Source organism: Sebastes umbrosus, chromosome 16, assembly GCF_015220745.1.
Source record: "Sebastes umbrosus isolate fSebUmb1 chromosome 16, fSebUmb1.pri, whole genome shotgun sequence".
Classification (NCBI taxonomy): Eukaryota; Metazoa; Chordata; class Actinopteri; order Perciformes; family Sebastidae; genus Sebastes; species Sebastes umbrosus.
This window is the reverse complement of record NC_051284.1, coordinates 30,051,488-30,065,553: the sequence shown is the minus strand read 5'-3', so window position 1 is coordinate 30,065,553 and position 14,066 is coordinate 30,051,488. Positions and strand designations below refer to the sequence as shown.

The 14,066-nt window shown below is 43.9% G+C and overlaps 1 protein-coding gene across 1 annotated transcript in view; it reads left to right on the top strand.

The window, feature by feature from the left end:
- LOC119504577 overlaps positions 1–14,066 on the top strand; it is a 108,810-nt gene that overhangs the window by 67,420 nt on the left and 27,324 nt on the right. The window contains exons 61-72 of the mRNA XM_037796821.1: positions 22–1,332; positions 1,498–1,983; positions 4,270–4,758; positions 4,924–5,409; positions 6,052–6,537; positions 6,865–7,066; positions 7,225–7,670; positions 7,830–8,034; positions 8,194–8,477; positions 8,802–9,159; positions 10,615–11,097; positions 11,257–12,818. Of these exons, the coding sequence (XP_037652749.1) occupies positions 22–1,332; positions 1,498–1,983; positions 4,270–4,758; positions 4,924–5,409; positions 6,052–6,537; positions 6,865–7,066; positions 7,225–7,670; positions 7,830–8,034; positions 8,194–8,477; positions 8,802–9,159; positions 10,615–11,097; positions 11,257–12,818 (6,798 nt within the window). The remainder of the gene's footprint in view (positions 1–21; positions 1,333–1,497; positions 1,984–4,269; positions 4,759–4,923; positions 5,410–6,051; positions 6,538–6,864; positions 7,067–7,224; positions 7,671–7,829; positions 8,035–8,193; positions 8,478–8,801; positions 9,160–10,614; positions 11,098–11,256; positions 12,819–14,066) is intronic.

Here is a 14,066-nt window from a genome sequence, read left to right as displayed (position 1 = left end):
AAATCATCTTCAACTCCAGAGGTGGTCACAATGACAACTGAAATTACTGTTGTGGAAAAAGGTGAACTTTCACCAACCAAAGGAAAGTCTAAGGATCTGAAACATTCCCCAGAACTTGCTAGCACTGAGCTGACAAAGACCAAGGAAGAACCTAACAAACAGAAACCATCTTCAACTCCAGAGGTTGTCACAACAACAACTGAAATTACTGTTGTGGAAAAAGGTGAACTTTCACCAACCAAAGGAAAGTCTAAGGATCTGAAACATTCCACAGAACTTGCTAGCACTGAGCTGACCAAGACCAAGGAAGAGCCTGACAGGCAGAAACCATCTCCAACTCTAGAGGTGGCCACAGCACCAACTGAAATTACAATTGAAAAAGGTGAACTTTCACCAACCAAAAGAAAGACTAAGGGTCTCAAACTTCCCCCAGAACTTGTTAGCACTGAGCTGAGAAAGACAAAGACCAAGGAAGAGCCTGACAGACAGAAACCATCGTCAACTGCAGAGGTGGTCACAGCAACAACTGAAATTACAGTTGAAAAAGGTGAACTTTCACCAACCAAAGGAAAGACTAAGGGTCTCAAACTTTCCCCAGAACTTGCTAGCACTGAGCTGAGAAAGACAAAGACCAAGGAAGAGCCTGACAGGCAGAAACCATCTTCAACTCCAGCGGTGGTCACAATGACAACTGAAATTACTGTTGTGGAAAAAGGTGAACTTTCACCAACCAAAGGAAAGTCTAAGGATCTGAAACATTCCACAGAACTTGCTAGCACTGAGCTGAGAAAGACAAAGACCAAGGAAGGGCCTGACAGGAATAAACCATCGTCAACTGCAGAGGTGGTCATAGCAACAACTGAAATTACTGTTGTGGAAAAAGGTGAACTTTCACCAACCAAAGGAGAGTCTAAGGATCTGAAACATTCCCCAGAACTTGCTAGCACTGAGCTGACCAAGACCAAGGAAGAGCCTGACAGGCAGAAACCATCTTCAACTCCAGAGGTGGCCACAGCACCAACTGAAATTACAGTTGAAAAAGGTGAACTTTCACCAACCAAAAGAAAGACTAAGGGTCTCAAACATTCCCCAGAACTTGCTAGCACTGAGCTGAGAAAGACAAAGACCAAGGAAGAGCCTGACATACAGAAACCATCTTCAACTCCAGAGGTGGTCATAGCAACAACTGAAATTACTGTTGTGGAAAAAGGTGAACTTTCACCAACCAAAGGAAAGTCTAAGGATCTGAAACATTCCCCAGAACTTGTAAGCACTGAGCTGACAAAGACCAAGGAAGAGCCTGACAGGCAGAAACCATCTCCAACTCCAGAGGTGGCCACAGCACCAACTGAAATTACAGTTGAAAAAGGTGAACTTTCACCAACCAAAGGAAAGACTAAGGGTCTCAAACTTTCCCCAGAACTTGCTAGCACTGAGCTGAGAAAGACAAAGACCAAGGAAGAGCCTGACAGGAAGAAACCATCGTCAACTGCAGAGGTGGTCACAACGACAACTGAAATTACTGTTGTGGAAAAAGGTGAACTTTCACCAACCAAAAGAGAGTCTAAGGATCTGAAACGTTCCCCAGAACTTGCTACCACTGAGCTGACAAAGACCAAGGAAGAGCCTGACAGGAAGAAACCATCGTCAACTGCAGAGGTGGTCACAACGACAACTGAAATTACTGTTGTGGAAAAAGGTGAACTTTCACCAACCAAAGGAAAGTCTAAGGATCTGAAACATTCCCCAGAACTTGCTAGCACTGAGCTGACAAAGACCAAGGAAGAACCTAACAAACAGAAACCATCTTCAACTCCAGAGGTTGTCACAACAACAACTGAAATTACTGTTGTGGAAAAAGGTGAACTTTCACCAACAAAAGGAAAGTCTAAGGATCTGAAACATTCCCCAGAACTTGCTAGCACTGAGCTGACAAAGACCAAGGAAGAGCCTGACAGTCAGAAACCATCTTCAACTCCAGAGGTGGTCACAGCAACAACTGAAATTACTCTTGAAAAAGGTGAACTTTCACCAACCAAAAGAAAGACTAAGGGTCTCAAACTTTCCCCAGAACTTGCTAGCACTGAGCTGACCAAGACAAAGACCAAGGAAGAGCCTGACAGGCAGAAATCATCTTCAACTCCAGAGGTGGTCACAATGACAACTGAAATTACTGTTGTGGAAAAAGGTGAACTTTCACCAACCAAAGGAAAGTCTAAGGATCTGAAAAATTCCACAGAACTTGCTAGCACTGAGCTGAGAAAGACCAAGGAAGAACCTAACAAACAGAAACCATCTTCAACTCCAGAGGTTGTCACAACAACAACTGAAATTACTGTTGTGGAAAAAGGTGAACTTTCACCAACCAAAGGAAAGTCTAAGGATCTGAAACATTCCACAGAACTTGCTAGCACGGAGCTGACCAAGACCAAGGAAGAGCCTGACCGTCAGAAACCATCTTCAACTCCAGGGGTGGCCACAGCAACAACTGAAATTACAGTTGAAAAAGGTGAACTTTCACCAACCAAAAGAAAGACTAAGGGTCTCAAACTTTCCCCAGAACTTACTACCACTGAGCTGACAAAGACCAAGGAAGAGCCTGACAGGCAGAAACCATCTTCAACTCCAGAGGTGATCACAACGACAACTGAAATTACTGTTGTGGAAAAAGGTGAACTTTCACCAACCAAAGGAAAGTCTAAGGATCTGAAACATTCCACAGAACTTGCTAGCACTAGGCTGACCAAGACCAAGGAAGAGCCTGACCGTCAGAAACCATCTTCAACTCCAGGGGTGGCCACAGCAACAACTGAAATTACAGTTGAAAAAGGTGAACTTTCACCAACCAAAAGAAAGACTAAGGGTCTCAAACTTTCCCCAGAACTTGCTAGCACTGAGCTGACAAAGACAAAGACCAAGGAAGAGCCTGACAGGCAGAAACCATCTTCAACTCCAGAGGTGGTCATAGCAACAACTGAAATAACTGTTTTAGAAAAAGGAGAACTTTCACCAACCAAAATGAAGTCTAAGGACCTGAAACATCCCTCAGAATTTGCCGCCACAGAGTTGGCAAAGACCAAAGGAGAGCCTGACCGTCAGAAGCCATCTTCAACTCCAGAGGTGGTCACAGCAACAACTGAAATTTCTGTTGTAGAAAAAGCTGAACTTTCACCAACCAAAAGAAAGTCTAAGGATCTGAAACAATCCCCAGAACTTGCTAGCACTGCGCTGACAAAGACCAAGGAAAAGCCTGATAGTCAGAAGCCATCTTCAACTCCAGAGGTGGTCACAGCAAGAACTGAAATTTCTGTTGAAAAGGGAGAACTTTCACCAACCAAAAGAAAGACTAAGGATCTGAAACATTCCCCAGAACTTGCTAGCACTGAGCTGACCAAGACAAAGACCAAGGAAGAGCCTGACAGGCAGAAATCATCTTCAACTCCAGAGGTGGTCACAATGACAACTGAAATTACTGTTGTGGAAAAAGGTGAACTTTCACCAACCAAAGGAAAGTCTAAGGATCTGAAACATTCCCCAGAACTTGCTAGCACTGAGCTGACAAAGACCAAGGAAGAACCTAACAAACAGAAACCATCTTCAACTCCAGAGGTTGTCACAACAACAACTGAAATTACTGTTGTGGAAAAAGGTGAACTTTCACCAACCAAAGGAAAGTCTAAGGATCTGAAACATTCCACAGAACTTGCTAGCACTGAGCTGACCAAGACCAAGGAAGAGCCTGACAGGCAGAAACCATCTCCAACTCTAGAGGTGGCCACAGCACCAACTGAAATTACAATTGAAAAAGGTGAACTTTCACCAACCAAAAGAAAGACTAAGGGTCTCAAACTTCCCCCAGAACTTGTTAGCACTGAGCTGAGAAAGACAAAGACCAAGGAAGAGCCTGACAGACAGAAACCATCGTCAACTGCAGAGGTGGTCACAGCAACAACTGAAATTACAGTTGAAAAAGGTGAACTTTCACCAACCAAAGGAAAGACTAAGGGTCTCAAACTTTCCCCAGAACTTGCTAGCACTGAGCTGAGAAAGACAAAGACCAAGGAAGAGCCTGACAGGCAGAAACCATCTTCAACTCCAGCGGTGGTCACAATGACAACTGAAATTACTGTTGTGGAAAAAGGTGAACTTTCACCAACCAAAGGAAAGTCTAAGGATCTGAAACATTCCACAGAACTTGCTAGCACTGAGCTGAGAAAGACAAAGACCAAGGAAGGGCCTGACAGGAATAAACCATCGTCAACTGCAGAGGTGGTCATAGCAACAACTGAAATTACTGTTGTGGAAAAAGGTGAACTTTCACCAACCAAAGGAGAGTCTAAGGATCTGAAACATTCCCCAGAACTTGCTAGCACTGAGCTGACCAAGACCAAGGAAGAGCCTGACAGGCAGAAACCATCTTCAACTCCAGAGGTGGCCACAGCACCAACTGAAATTACAGTTGAAAAAGGTGAACTTTCACCAACCAAAAGAAAGACTAAGGGTCTCAAACATTCCCCAGAACTTGCTAGCACTGAGCTGAGAAAGACAAAGACCAAGGAAGAGCCTGACATACAGAAACCATCTTCAACTCCAGAGGTGGTCATAGCAACAACTGAAATTACTGTTGTGGAAAAAGGTGAACTTTCACCAACCAAAGGAAAGTCTAAGGATCTGAAACATTCCCCAGAACTTGTAAGCACTGAGCTGACAAAGACCAAGGAAGAGCCTGACAGTCAGAAACCATCTACAACTCCAGAGGTGGCCACAGCACCAACTGAAATTACAGTTGAAAAAGGTGAACTTTCACCAACCAAAGGAAAGACTAAGGGTCTCAAACTTTCCCCAGAACTTGCTAGCACTGAGCTGAGAAAGACAAAGACCAAGGAAGAGCCTGACAGGAAGAAACCATCGTCAACTGCAGAGGTGGTCACAACGACAACTGAAATTACTGTTGTGGAAAAAGGTGAACTTTCACCAACCAAAAGAGAGTCTAAGGATCTGAAACGTTCCCCAGAACTTGCTACCACTGAGCTGACAAAGACCAAGGAAGAGCCTGACAGGAAGAAACCATCGTCAACTGCAGAGGTGGTCACAACGACAACTGAAATTACTGTTGTGGAAAAAGGTGAACTTTCACCAACCAAAGGAAAGTCTAAGGATCTGAAACATTCCCCAGAACTTGCTAGCACTGAGCTGACAAAGACCAAGGAAGAACCTAACAAACAGAAACCATCTTCAACTCCAGAGGTTGTCACAACAACAACTGAAATTACTGTTGTGGAAAAAGGTGAACTTTCACCAACAAAAGGAAAGTCTAAGGATCTGAAACATTCCCCAGAACTTGCTAGCACTGAGCTGACAAAGACCAAGGAAGAGCCTGACAGTCAGAAACCATCTTCAACTCCAGAGGTGGTCACAGCAACAACTGAAATTACTCTTGAAAAAGGTGAACTTTCACCAACCAAAAGAAAGACTAAGGGTCTCAAACTTTCCCCAGAACTTGCTACCACTGAGCTGACAAAGACCAAAGAACAGCCTGAAAGTCAGAAGCCATCTTCAACTCCAGAGGTGGTCACAGCAAGAACTGAAATGACTGTTGAGGAAAAAGGTGAACTTTCACCAACCAAAAGAGAGTCTAAGGATCTGAAACATTCCCCAGAACTTGCTAGCACTGAACTGACAAAGACCAGGGAAGAGCCTGACAGACAGAAACCATCTTCAACTCCAGGGGTGGCCACAGCACCAACTGAATTCACTGTTGTGGAAAAAGGTGAACTTTCACCAACCAAAAGAAAGACTAAGGGTCTCACACTTTCCCCAGAACTTGCTACCACTGAGCTGACAAAGACCAAGGAAGAGCCTGACAAACAGAAACTATCTTCAACTCCAGAGGTGGTCACAAAAACAACTGAAATTACTGTTGAAAAGGGAGAACTTTCACCAATCAAAAGACAGACTAAGGGTCTTAAACTTTACCCAGAACTTGCTACCACAGAGTTGGCAAAGACCCCAGAAAAAACAGGCAGACAGAAACCATCTTCAACTCCACAGGTGGCCACAGCATCAACTGAAATTTCTGTTGAAAAAGGTGAACTTTCACCAACCAAAGGAAAGTCTAAGGATCTGAAAAATTCCACAGAACTTGCTAGCACTGAGCTGACCAAGACCAAGGAAGAGCCTGACAGGCAGAAACCATCTCCAACTCCAGAGGTGGCCACAGCACCAACTGAAATTATAGTTGAAAAAGGTGAACTTTCACCAACCAAAAGAAAGACTAAGGGTCTCAAACTTTCCCCAGAACTTGCTAGCACTGAGCTGAGAAAGACAAAGACCAAGGAAGAGCCTGACATACAGAAACCATCTTCAACTCCAGAGGTGGTCATAGCAACAACTGAAATTACTGTTGTGGAAAAAGGTGAACTTTCACCAACCAAAGGAAAGTCTAAGGATCTGAAACATTCCCCAGAACTTGCTAGCACTGAGCTGACAAAGACCAAGGAAGAGCCTGACATACAGAAACCATCTTCAACTCCAGAGGTGGCCACAGCACCAACTGAAATTACAGTTGAAAAAGGTGAACTTTCACCAACCAAAGGAAAGACTAAGGGTCTCAAACTTTCCCCAGAACTTGCTAGCACTGAGCTGAGAAAGACAAAGACAAAGGAAGAGCCTGACAGGAAGAAACCATCGTCAACTGCAGCGGTGGTCACAACGACAACTGAAATTACTGTTGTGGAAAAAGGTGAACTTTCACCAACCAAAAGAGAGTCTAAGAATCTGAAACGTTCCCCAGAACTTGCTACCACTGAGCTGACAAAGACCAAGGAAGAGCCTGACAGGAAGAAACCATCGTCAACTGCAGAGGTGGTCACAACGACAACTGAAATTACTGTTGTGGAAAAAGGTGAACTTTCACCAACCAAAGGAAAGTCTAAGGATCTGAAACATTCCCCAGAACTTGCTAGCACTGAGCTGACAAAGACCAAGGAAGAACCTAACAAACAGAAACCATCTTCAACTCCAGAGGTTGTCACAACAACAACTGAAATTACTGTTGTGGAAAAAGGTGAACTTTCACCAACCAAGGAAAGTCTAAGGATCTGAAACATTCCCCAGAACTTGCTAGCACTGAGCTGACAAAGACCAAGGAAGAGCCTGACAGTCAGAAACCATCTTCAACTCCAGAGGTGGTCACAGCAACAACTGAAATTACTCTTGAAAAAGGTGAACTTTCACCAACCAAAAGAAAGACTAAGGGTCTCAAACTTTCCCCAGAACTTGCTACCACTGAGCTGACAAAGACCAAAGAACAGCCTGAAAGTCAGAAGCCATCTTCAACTCCAGAGGTGGTCACAGCAAGAACTGAAATGACTGTTGAGGAAAAAGGTGAACTTTCACCAACCAAAAGAGAGTCTAAGGATCTGAAACATTCCCCAGAACTTGCTAGCACTGAACTGACAAAGACCAGGGAAGAGCCTGACAGACAGAAACCATCTTCAACTCCAGGGGTGGCCACAGCACCAACTGAATTTACTGTTGTGGAAAAAGGTGAACTTTCACCAACCAAAAGAAAGACTAAGGGTCTCACACTTTCCCCAGAACTTGCTACCACTGAGCTGACAAAGACCAAGGAAGAGCCTGACAAACAGAAACTATCTTCAACTCCAGAGGTGGTCACAAAAACAACTGAAATTACTGTTGAAAAGGGAGAACTTTCACCAATCAAAAGACAGACTAAGGGTCTTAAACTTTACCCAGAACTTGCTACCACAGAGTTGGCAAAGACCCCAGAAAAAACAGGCAGACAGAAACCATCTTCAACTCCACAGGTGGCCACAGCATCAACTGAAATTTCTGTTGAAAAAGGTGAACTTTCACCAACCAAAAGAAAGACTAAGGGTCTCAAACTTTCCCCAGAACTTGCTACCACTGAGCTGACAAAGACCAAGATCAAGGAAGAGCCTGACATACAGAAACCATCTTCAACTCCAGAGGTGGTCATAGCAACAACTGAAATTACTGTTGTGGAAAAAGGTGAACTTTCACCAACCAAAGGAAAGTCTAAGGATCTGAAACATTCCCCAAAACTTGCTAGCACTGAGCTGACAAATACCAAGGAAGAGCCTGACAGGCAGAAACCATCTCCAACTCCAGAGGTGGTCACAGCAACAACTGAAGTTACAGTTGAAAAAGGTGAACTTTCACCAACCAAAGGAAAGTCTAAGGATCTGAAACATTCCCCAGAACTTGCTACCACTGAGCTGACAAAGACCAAGGAAGAGCCTGACAGGAAGAAACCATCGTCAACTGCAGAGGTGGTGATAGCAACAACTGAAATTACTGTTGTGGAAAAAGGTGAACTTTCACCAACCAAAAGAGAGTCTAAGGATCTGAAACGTTCCCCAGAACTTGCTACCACTGAGCTGACAAAGACCAAGGAAGAGCCTGACAGGAAGAAACCATCGTCAACTGCAGAGGTGGTCACAACGACAACTGAAATTACTGTTGTGGAAAAAGGTGAACTTTCACCAACCAATGGAAAGTCTAAGGATCTGAAACATTCCCCAGAACTTGCTAGCACTGAGCTGACAAAGACCAAGGAAGAACCTAACAAACAGAAACCATCTTCAACTCCAGAGGTTGTCACAACAACAACTGAAATTACTGTTGTGGAAAAAGGTGAACTTTCACCAACCAAAGGAAAGTCTAAGGATCTGAAACATTCCCCAGAACTTGCTAGCACTGAGCTGACAAAGAACAAGGAAGAGCCTGACAGTCAGAAGCCATCTTCAACTCCCAAGGTGGTCACAGCAACAACTGAAATTGCTCTTGTGGAAAAAGGTGAACTTTCACCAACCAAAAGAAAGAATAAGGATCTGAATCTTTCCTCAGAAATTGCCACCACAGAGTTGGCAAAGACCAAAGAACAGCCTGACATTCAGAAGCCATCATCAACTGCAAAGGTGGCCACAGCACCAACTGAAATTACTTTTGAAAAAGGTGAACTTTCACCATCCAAAATAAAGTCTAAGGATCTGAAACATTCCCCAGAACTTGCTAGCACTGAGCTGACAAAGACCAAGGAAGAGCCTGACAGTCAGAAGCCATCTTCAACTCCACAGGTGGCCACAGCATCAACTGAAATTTCTGTTGAAAAAGGTGAACTTTCACCAACCAAAAGAAAGACTAAGGGTCTCAAACTTTCCCCAGAACTTGCTACCACTGAGCTGACAAAGACCAAGATCAAGGAAGAGCCTGACATACAGAAACCATCTTCAACTCCAGAGGTGGTCATAGCAACAACTGAAATTACTGTTGTGGAAAAAGGTGAACTTTCACCAACCAAAGGAAAGTCTAAGGATCTGAAACATTCCCCAGAACTTGCTACCACTGAGCTGACAAAGACCAAGGAAGAGCCTGACAGGAAGAAACCATCGTCAACTGCAGAGGTGGTGATAGCAACAACTGAAATTACTGTTGTGGAAAAAGGTGAACTTTCACCAACCAAAAGAGAGTCTAAGGATCTGAAACGTTCCCCAGAACTTGCTACCACTGAGCTGACAAAGACCAAGGAAGAGCCTGACAGGAAGAAACCATCGTCAACTGCAGAGGTGGTCACAACGACAACTGAAATTACTGTTGTGGAAAAAGGTGAACTTTCACCAACCAATGGAAAGTCTAAGGATCTGAAACATTCCCCAGAACTTGCTAGCACTGAGCTGACAAAGACCAAGGAAGAACCTAATAAACAGAAACCATCTTCAACTCCAGAGGTTGTCACAACAACAACTGAAATTACTGTTGTGGAAAAAGGTGAACTTTCACCAACCAAAGGAAAGTCTAAGGATCTGAAACATTCCCCAGAACTTGCTAGCACTGAGCTAACAAAGACCAAGGAAGAGCCTGACAGTCAGAAACCATCTTCAACTCCAGAGGTGGTCACAGCAACAACTGAAATTACTCTTGAAAAAGGTGAACTTTCACCAACCAAAAGAAAGACAAAGGGTCTCAAACTTTCCCCAGAACTTGCTACCACTGAGCTGACAAAGACCAAAGAACAGCCTGAATGTCAGAAGCCATCTTCAACTCCAGAGGTGGTCACAGCAAGAACTGAAATGATTGTTGAGGAAAAAGGTGAACTTTCACCAACCAAAAGAGAGTCTAAGGATCTGAAACATTCCCTAAAACTTGCTAGCACTGAGCTGACAAAGACCAGGGAAGAGCCTGACAGACAGAAACCATCTTCAACTCCAGGGGTGGCCACAGCACCAACTGAATTTACTGTTGTGGAAAAAGGTGAACTTTCACCAAACAAAAGAAAGACTAAGGGTCTCACACTTTCCCCAGAACTTGCTACCACTGAGCTGACAAAGACCAAGGAAGAGCCTGACAAACAGAAACTATCTTCAACTCCAGAGGTGGTCACAAAAACAACTGAAATTACTGTTGAAAAGGGAGAACCTTCACCAATCAAAAGACAGACTAAGGGTCTTAAACTTTACCCAGAATTTGCTACCACAGAGTTGGCAAAGACCCCAGAAAAGCCTGGCAGACAGAAACCATCTTCAACTCCACAGGTGGCCACAGCATCAACTGAAATTTCTGTTGAAAAAGGTGAACTTTCACCAACCAAAAGAAAGTCTAAGGATCTGAAACATTCCCCAGAACTTGCTAGCACTGAGCTGACAAAGACCAAGGAAAAGCCTGACAGACAGAAACCATCTTCAACACCAGAGGTGGCAACAGCATCAATTGAAATGACTGTTGAGGAAAAAGGTGAACTTTCACCAACCAAAAGAAAGACTAAGGGTCTCAAACTTTCCCCAGAACTTGCTACCACTGAGCTGACAAAGACCAAGGAAGTGCCTCACCGTCAGAAACCATCTTCAACTCCAGGGGTGGCCACAGCAACAACTGAAATTATTGTTGAAAAAGGTGAACTTTCACCAACAAAAAGAAAGACTAAGGGTCTCAAACTTTCCCCAGAACTTGCTACCACTGAGCTGACAAAGACCAAGGAAGAGCCTGACAGGAAGAAACCATCGTCAACTGCAGAGGTGGTCATAGCACCAACTGAAATTGTTGTTGTGGAAAAAGGTGAACTTTCACTAACCAAAATAATGACTAAGGGTCTCAAACTTTCCCCAGAACTTGCTACCACTGAGTTGGCAAAGACCCCAGAAAAGCCTGACAGTCAGAAACCATCTTCAACTCCAGAGGTGGTCACAGCAACAACTGAAATTACTGTTGAAAAAGGTGAACTTTCACCAACCAAAAGAAAGACTAAGGGTCTCAAACTTTCCCCAGAACTTGCTACCACTGAGCTGACAAAGACCAAGGAAGAGCCTGACAAACAGAAACTATCTTCAACTCCAGAGGTGGTCACAAAAACAACTGAAATTACTGTTGAAAAGGGAGAAATTTCACCAATCAAAAGACAGACTAAGAGTCTTAAACTTTCCCCAGAACTTGCTACCACAGAGTTGGCAAAGACCCCAGAAAAGCCTGACAGACAGAAACCATCTTCAACTCCACAGGTGGCCACAGCATCCACTGAAATTACAGTTGAAAAAGGTGAACTTTCACCAACCAAAAGAAAGTCTAAGGATCTGAAACATTCCCCAGAACTTGCTACCACTGAGCTGACAAAGACCAAGGAAGAGCCTGACAGTCAGAAACCATCTTCAACTCCAGAGGTGGTCACAACAACAACTGTAATTACTGTTGAAAAAGGTGAACTTTCACCAACCAAAAGAAAGACTAAGGGTCTCAAACTTTCCCCAGAACTTGCTACCACTAAGCTGACAAAGACCCAAGAAGAGCCTGAAAGTCAGAAGCCATCTTCAACTCCAGAGGTGGTCACAGCATCAACTGAAATTACTGTTGAAAAAGGAGACCTTTCACCAATCAAAAGACAGACTAAGGGTCTTAAACATTCCCCAGAACTTGCTACCACAGAGTTGGCAAAGACCAAAGAAGAGCCTGACAAACAAAAAACATCTTTGACTCCAGAGGTGGCCACAGCACAAACTGAAATAACTGTTGAAAAAGAAGAGCTTTCACCAACCAAAACAAAATTGAAGGGTCTGGAACTTTTCCTGGAATTTGCTAGCAGTAAAATGACAAAGACCAAGGAAGAGCCTGACTGTCAGAAGCCATCTTCAAATCCAGCGGTGGTCGTAACACCAACTGAAATTGCTGTTGTGGAAAAAGGCAAACTTTCTCCAACCAAAAGTGAGACTAAGGGTCTGAAACTTTCCCCAGAATTTGCTACCACAGGGCTGACAAAGTCCAAGGAAGAGCCTGACAAACAGAAACCATCTTCAACTCCAGGGGTGGCCACAGCACCAACTGAAATTGCTGATGTGGAAAAAGGTGAACTTTCACCCACCAAAAGAAAGACTAAGGGTCACAAACTTTCCCCAGAACTTGCTGCCACTGAGCTGACAAAGACTAAGGAAGAGCCTGACATACAGAAACCATCTTCAACTCAAGAGGTGGTCACAACAAAAACTGAAATTACTGTTGTGGAAAAAGGTGAACTTTCACCAACCAAAAGAAAGACTAAGGATCTGAAACGTTCCTCAGAACTTGCCATCACAGAGTTGGCAAAGACCAAAGAAGAGGCTGACCGTCAGAAGCCATCTTCAACTCCAGAGGTGGCCACAGCATCAACTGAAATTACTGTTGAAAAAGGTGAACTTTTACCAACCAAAAGAAAGACTAAGGGTCTCAAACTTTACCCAGAACTTGCTACCACTGAGCTGACAAAGACCAAGGAAGAGCCTGACAGTCAGAAACCATCTTCAACTCCAGAGGTGGTCACAGCAACAACTGAAATTACTGTTGAAAAAGGTGAACTTTCACCAACCAAAAGAAAGACTAAGGGTCTCAAACTTTCCCCAGAACTTGCTACCACTGAGCTGACAAAGACCAAGGAAGCGCCTGACAGGCAGAAGCCATCTTCAACTCCAGAGATGGTCACAACAACTGAAATTACTGTTGTGGAAAAAGGTGAACTTTCACCAACCAAAAGACAGACTAAGGGTCTTAAACATTCCCCAGAACTTGCTACCACAGAGTTGGCAAAGACCAAAGAAGAGCCTGACAAACAAAAACCATCTTCAACTCCAGAGGTGGTCACAAAAACAACTGACATTTCTGTTGAAAAGGGAGAACTTTCACCAACCAAAAGAAAGACTAAGGGTCTCAAACCTTCCCCAGAACTTGCTACCACTGAGCTGACAGAGACCAAGGAAGAGCCTGACAGTCAGAAGCCATCTTTAACTCCAGAGGTGGTCACAGCAACGACTGAAATTGCTGATGTGGAAAAAGGTGAACTTTCACCCACCAAAAGAAAGTCGAAGGATCTGAAACTTTCCCCAGAATTTGCTACCACAGGGCTGACAAAGTCCAAGGAAGAGCCTGACAAACTGAAACCATCTTCAACTCCAGGGGTGGCCACAGCACCAACTGAAATTGCTGATGTGGAAAAAGGTGAACTTTCACCCACCAAAAGAAAGACTAAGGGTCACAAACTTTCCCCAGAACTTGCTGCCACTGAGCTGACGAAGACCAAGGAAGAACCTGACAGACAGAAACCATCTTCAACTCAAGAGGTGGTCACAACAAAAACTGAAATTACTGTTGTGGAAAAAGGTGAACTTTCACTAACCAAAAGAAAGACTAAGGATCTGAAACTTTCCTCAGAACTTGCCATCACAGAGTTGGCAAAGACCAAAGAAGAGCCTGACCGTCAGAAACCATCTTCAACTCCAGAGGTGGTCACAGCAACAACTGAAATTACTGTTGAAAAAGGTGAACTTTCACCAACCAAAAGAAAGACTAAGGGTCTCAAACTTTCCCCAGAACTTGCTACCACTGAGCTGACAAAGACCAAAGAAGAGCCTGAAAGTCAGAAGCCATCTTCAACTCCAGAGATGGTCACAACAACTGAAATTACTGTTGTGGAAAAAGGTGAACTTTCACCAACCAAAAGAGAGTCTAAGGATCTGAAACATTCCCCAGAACTTGCCATCACAGAGTTGGCAAAGACCAAAGAAGAG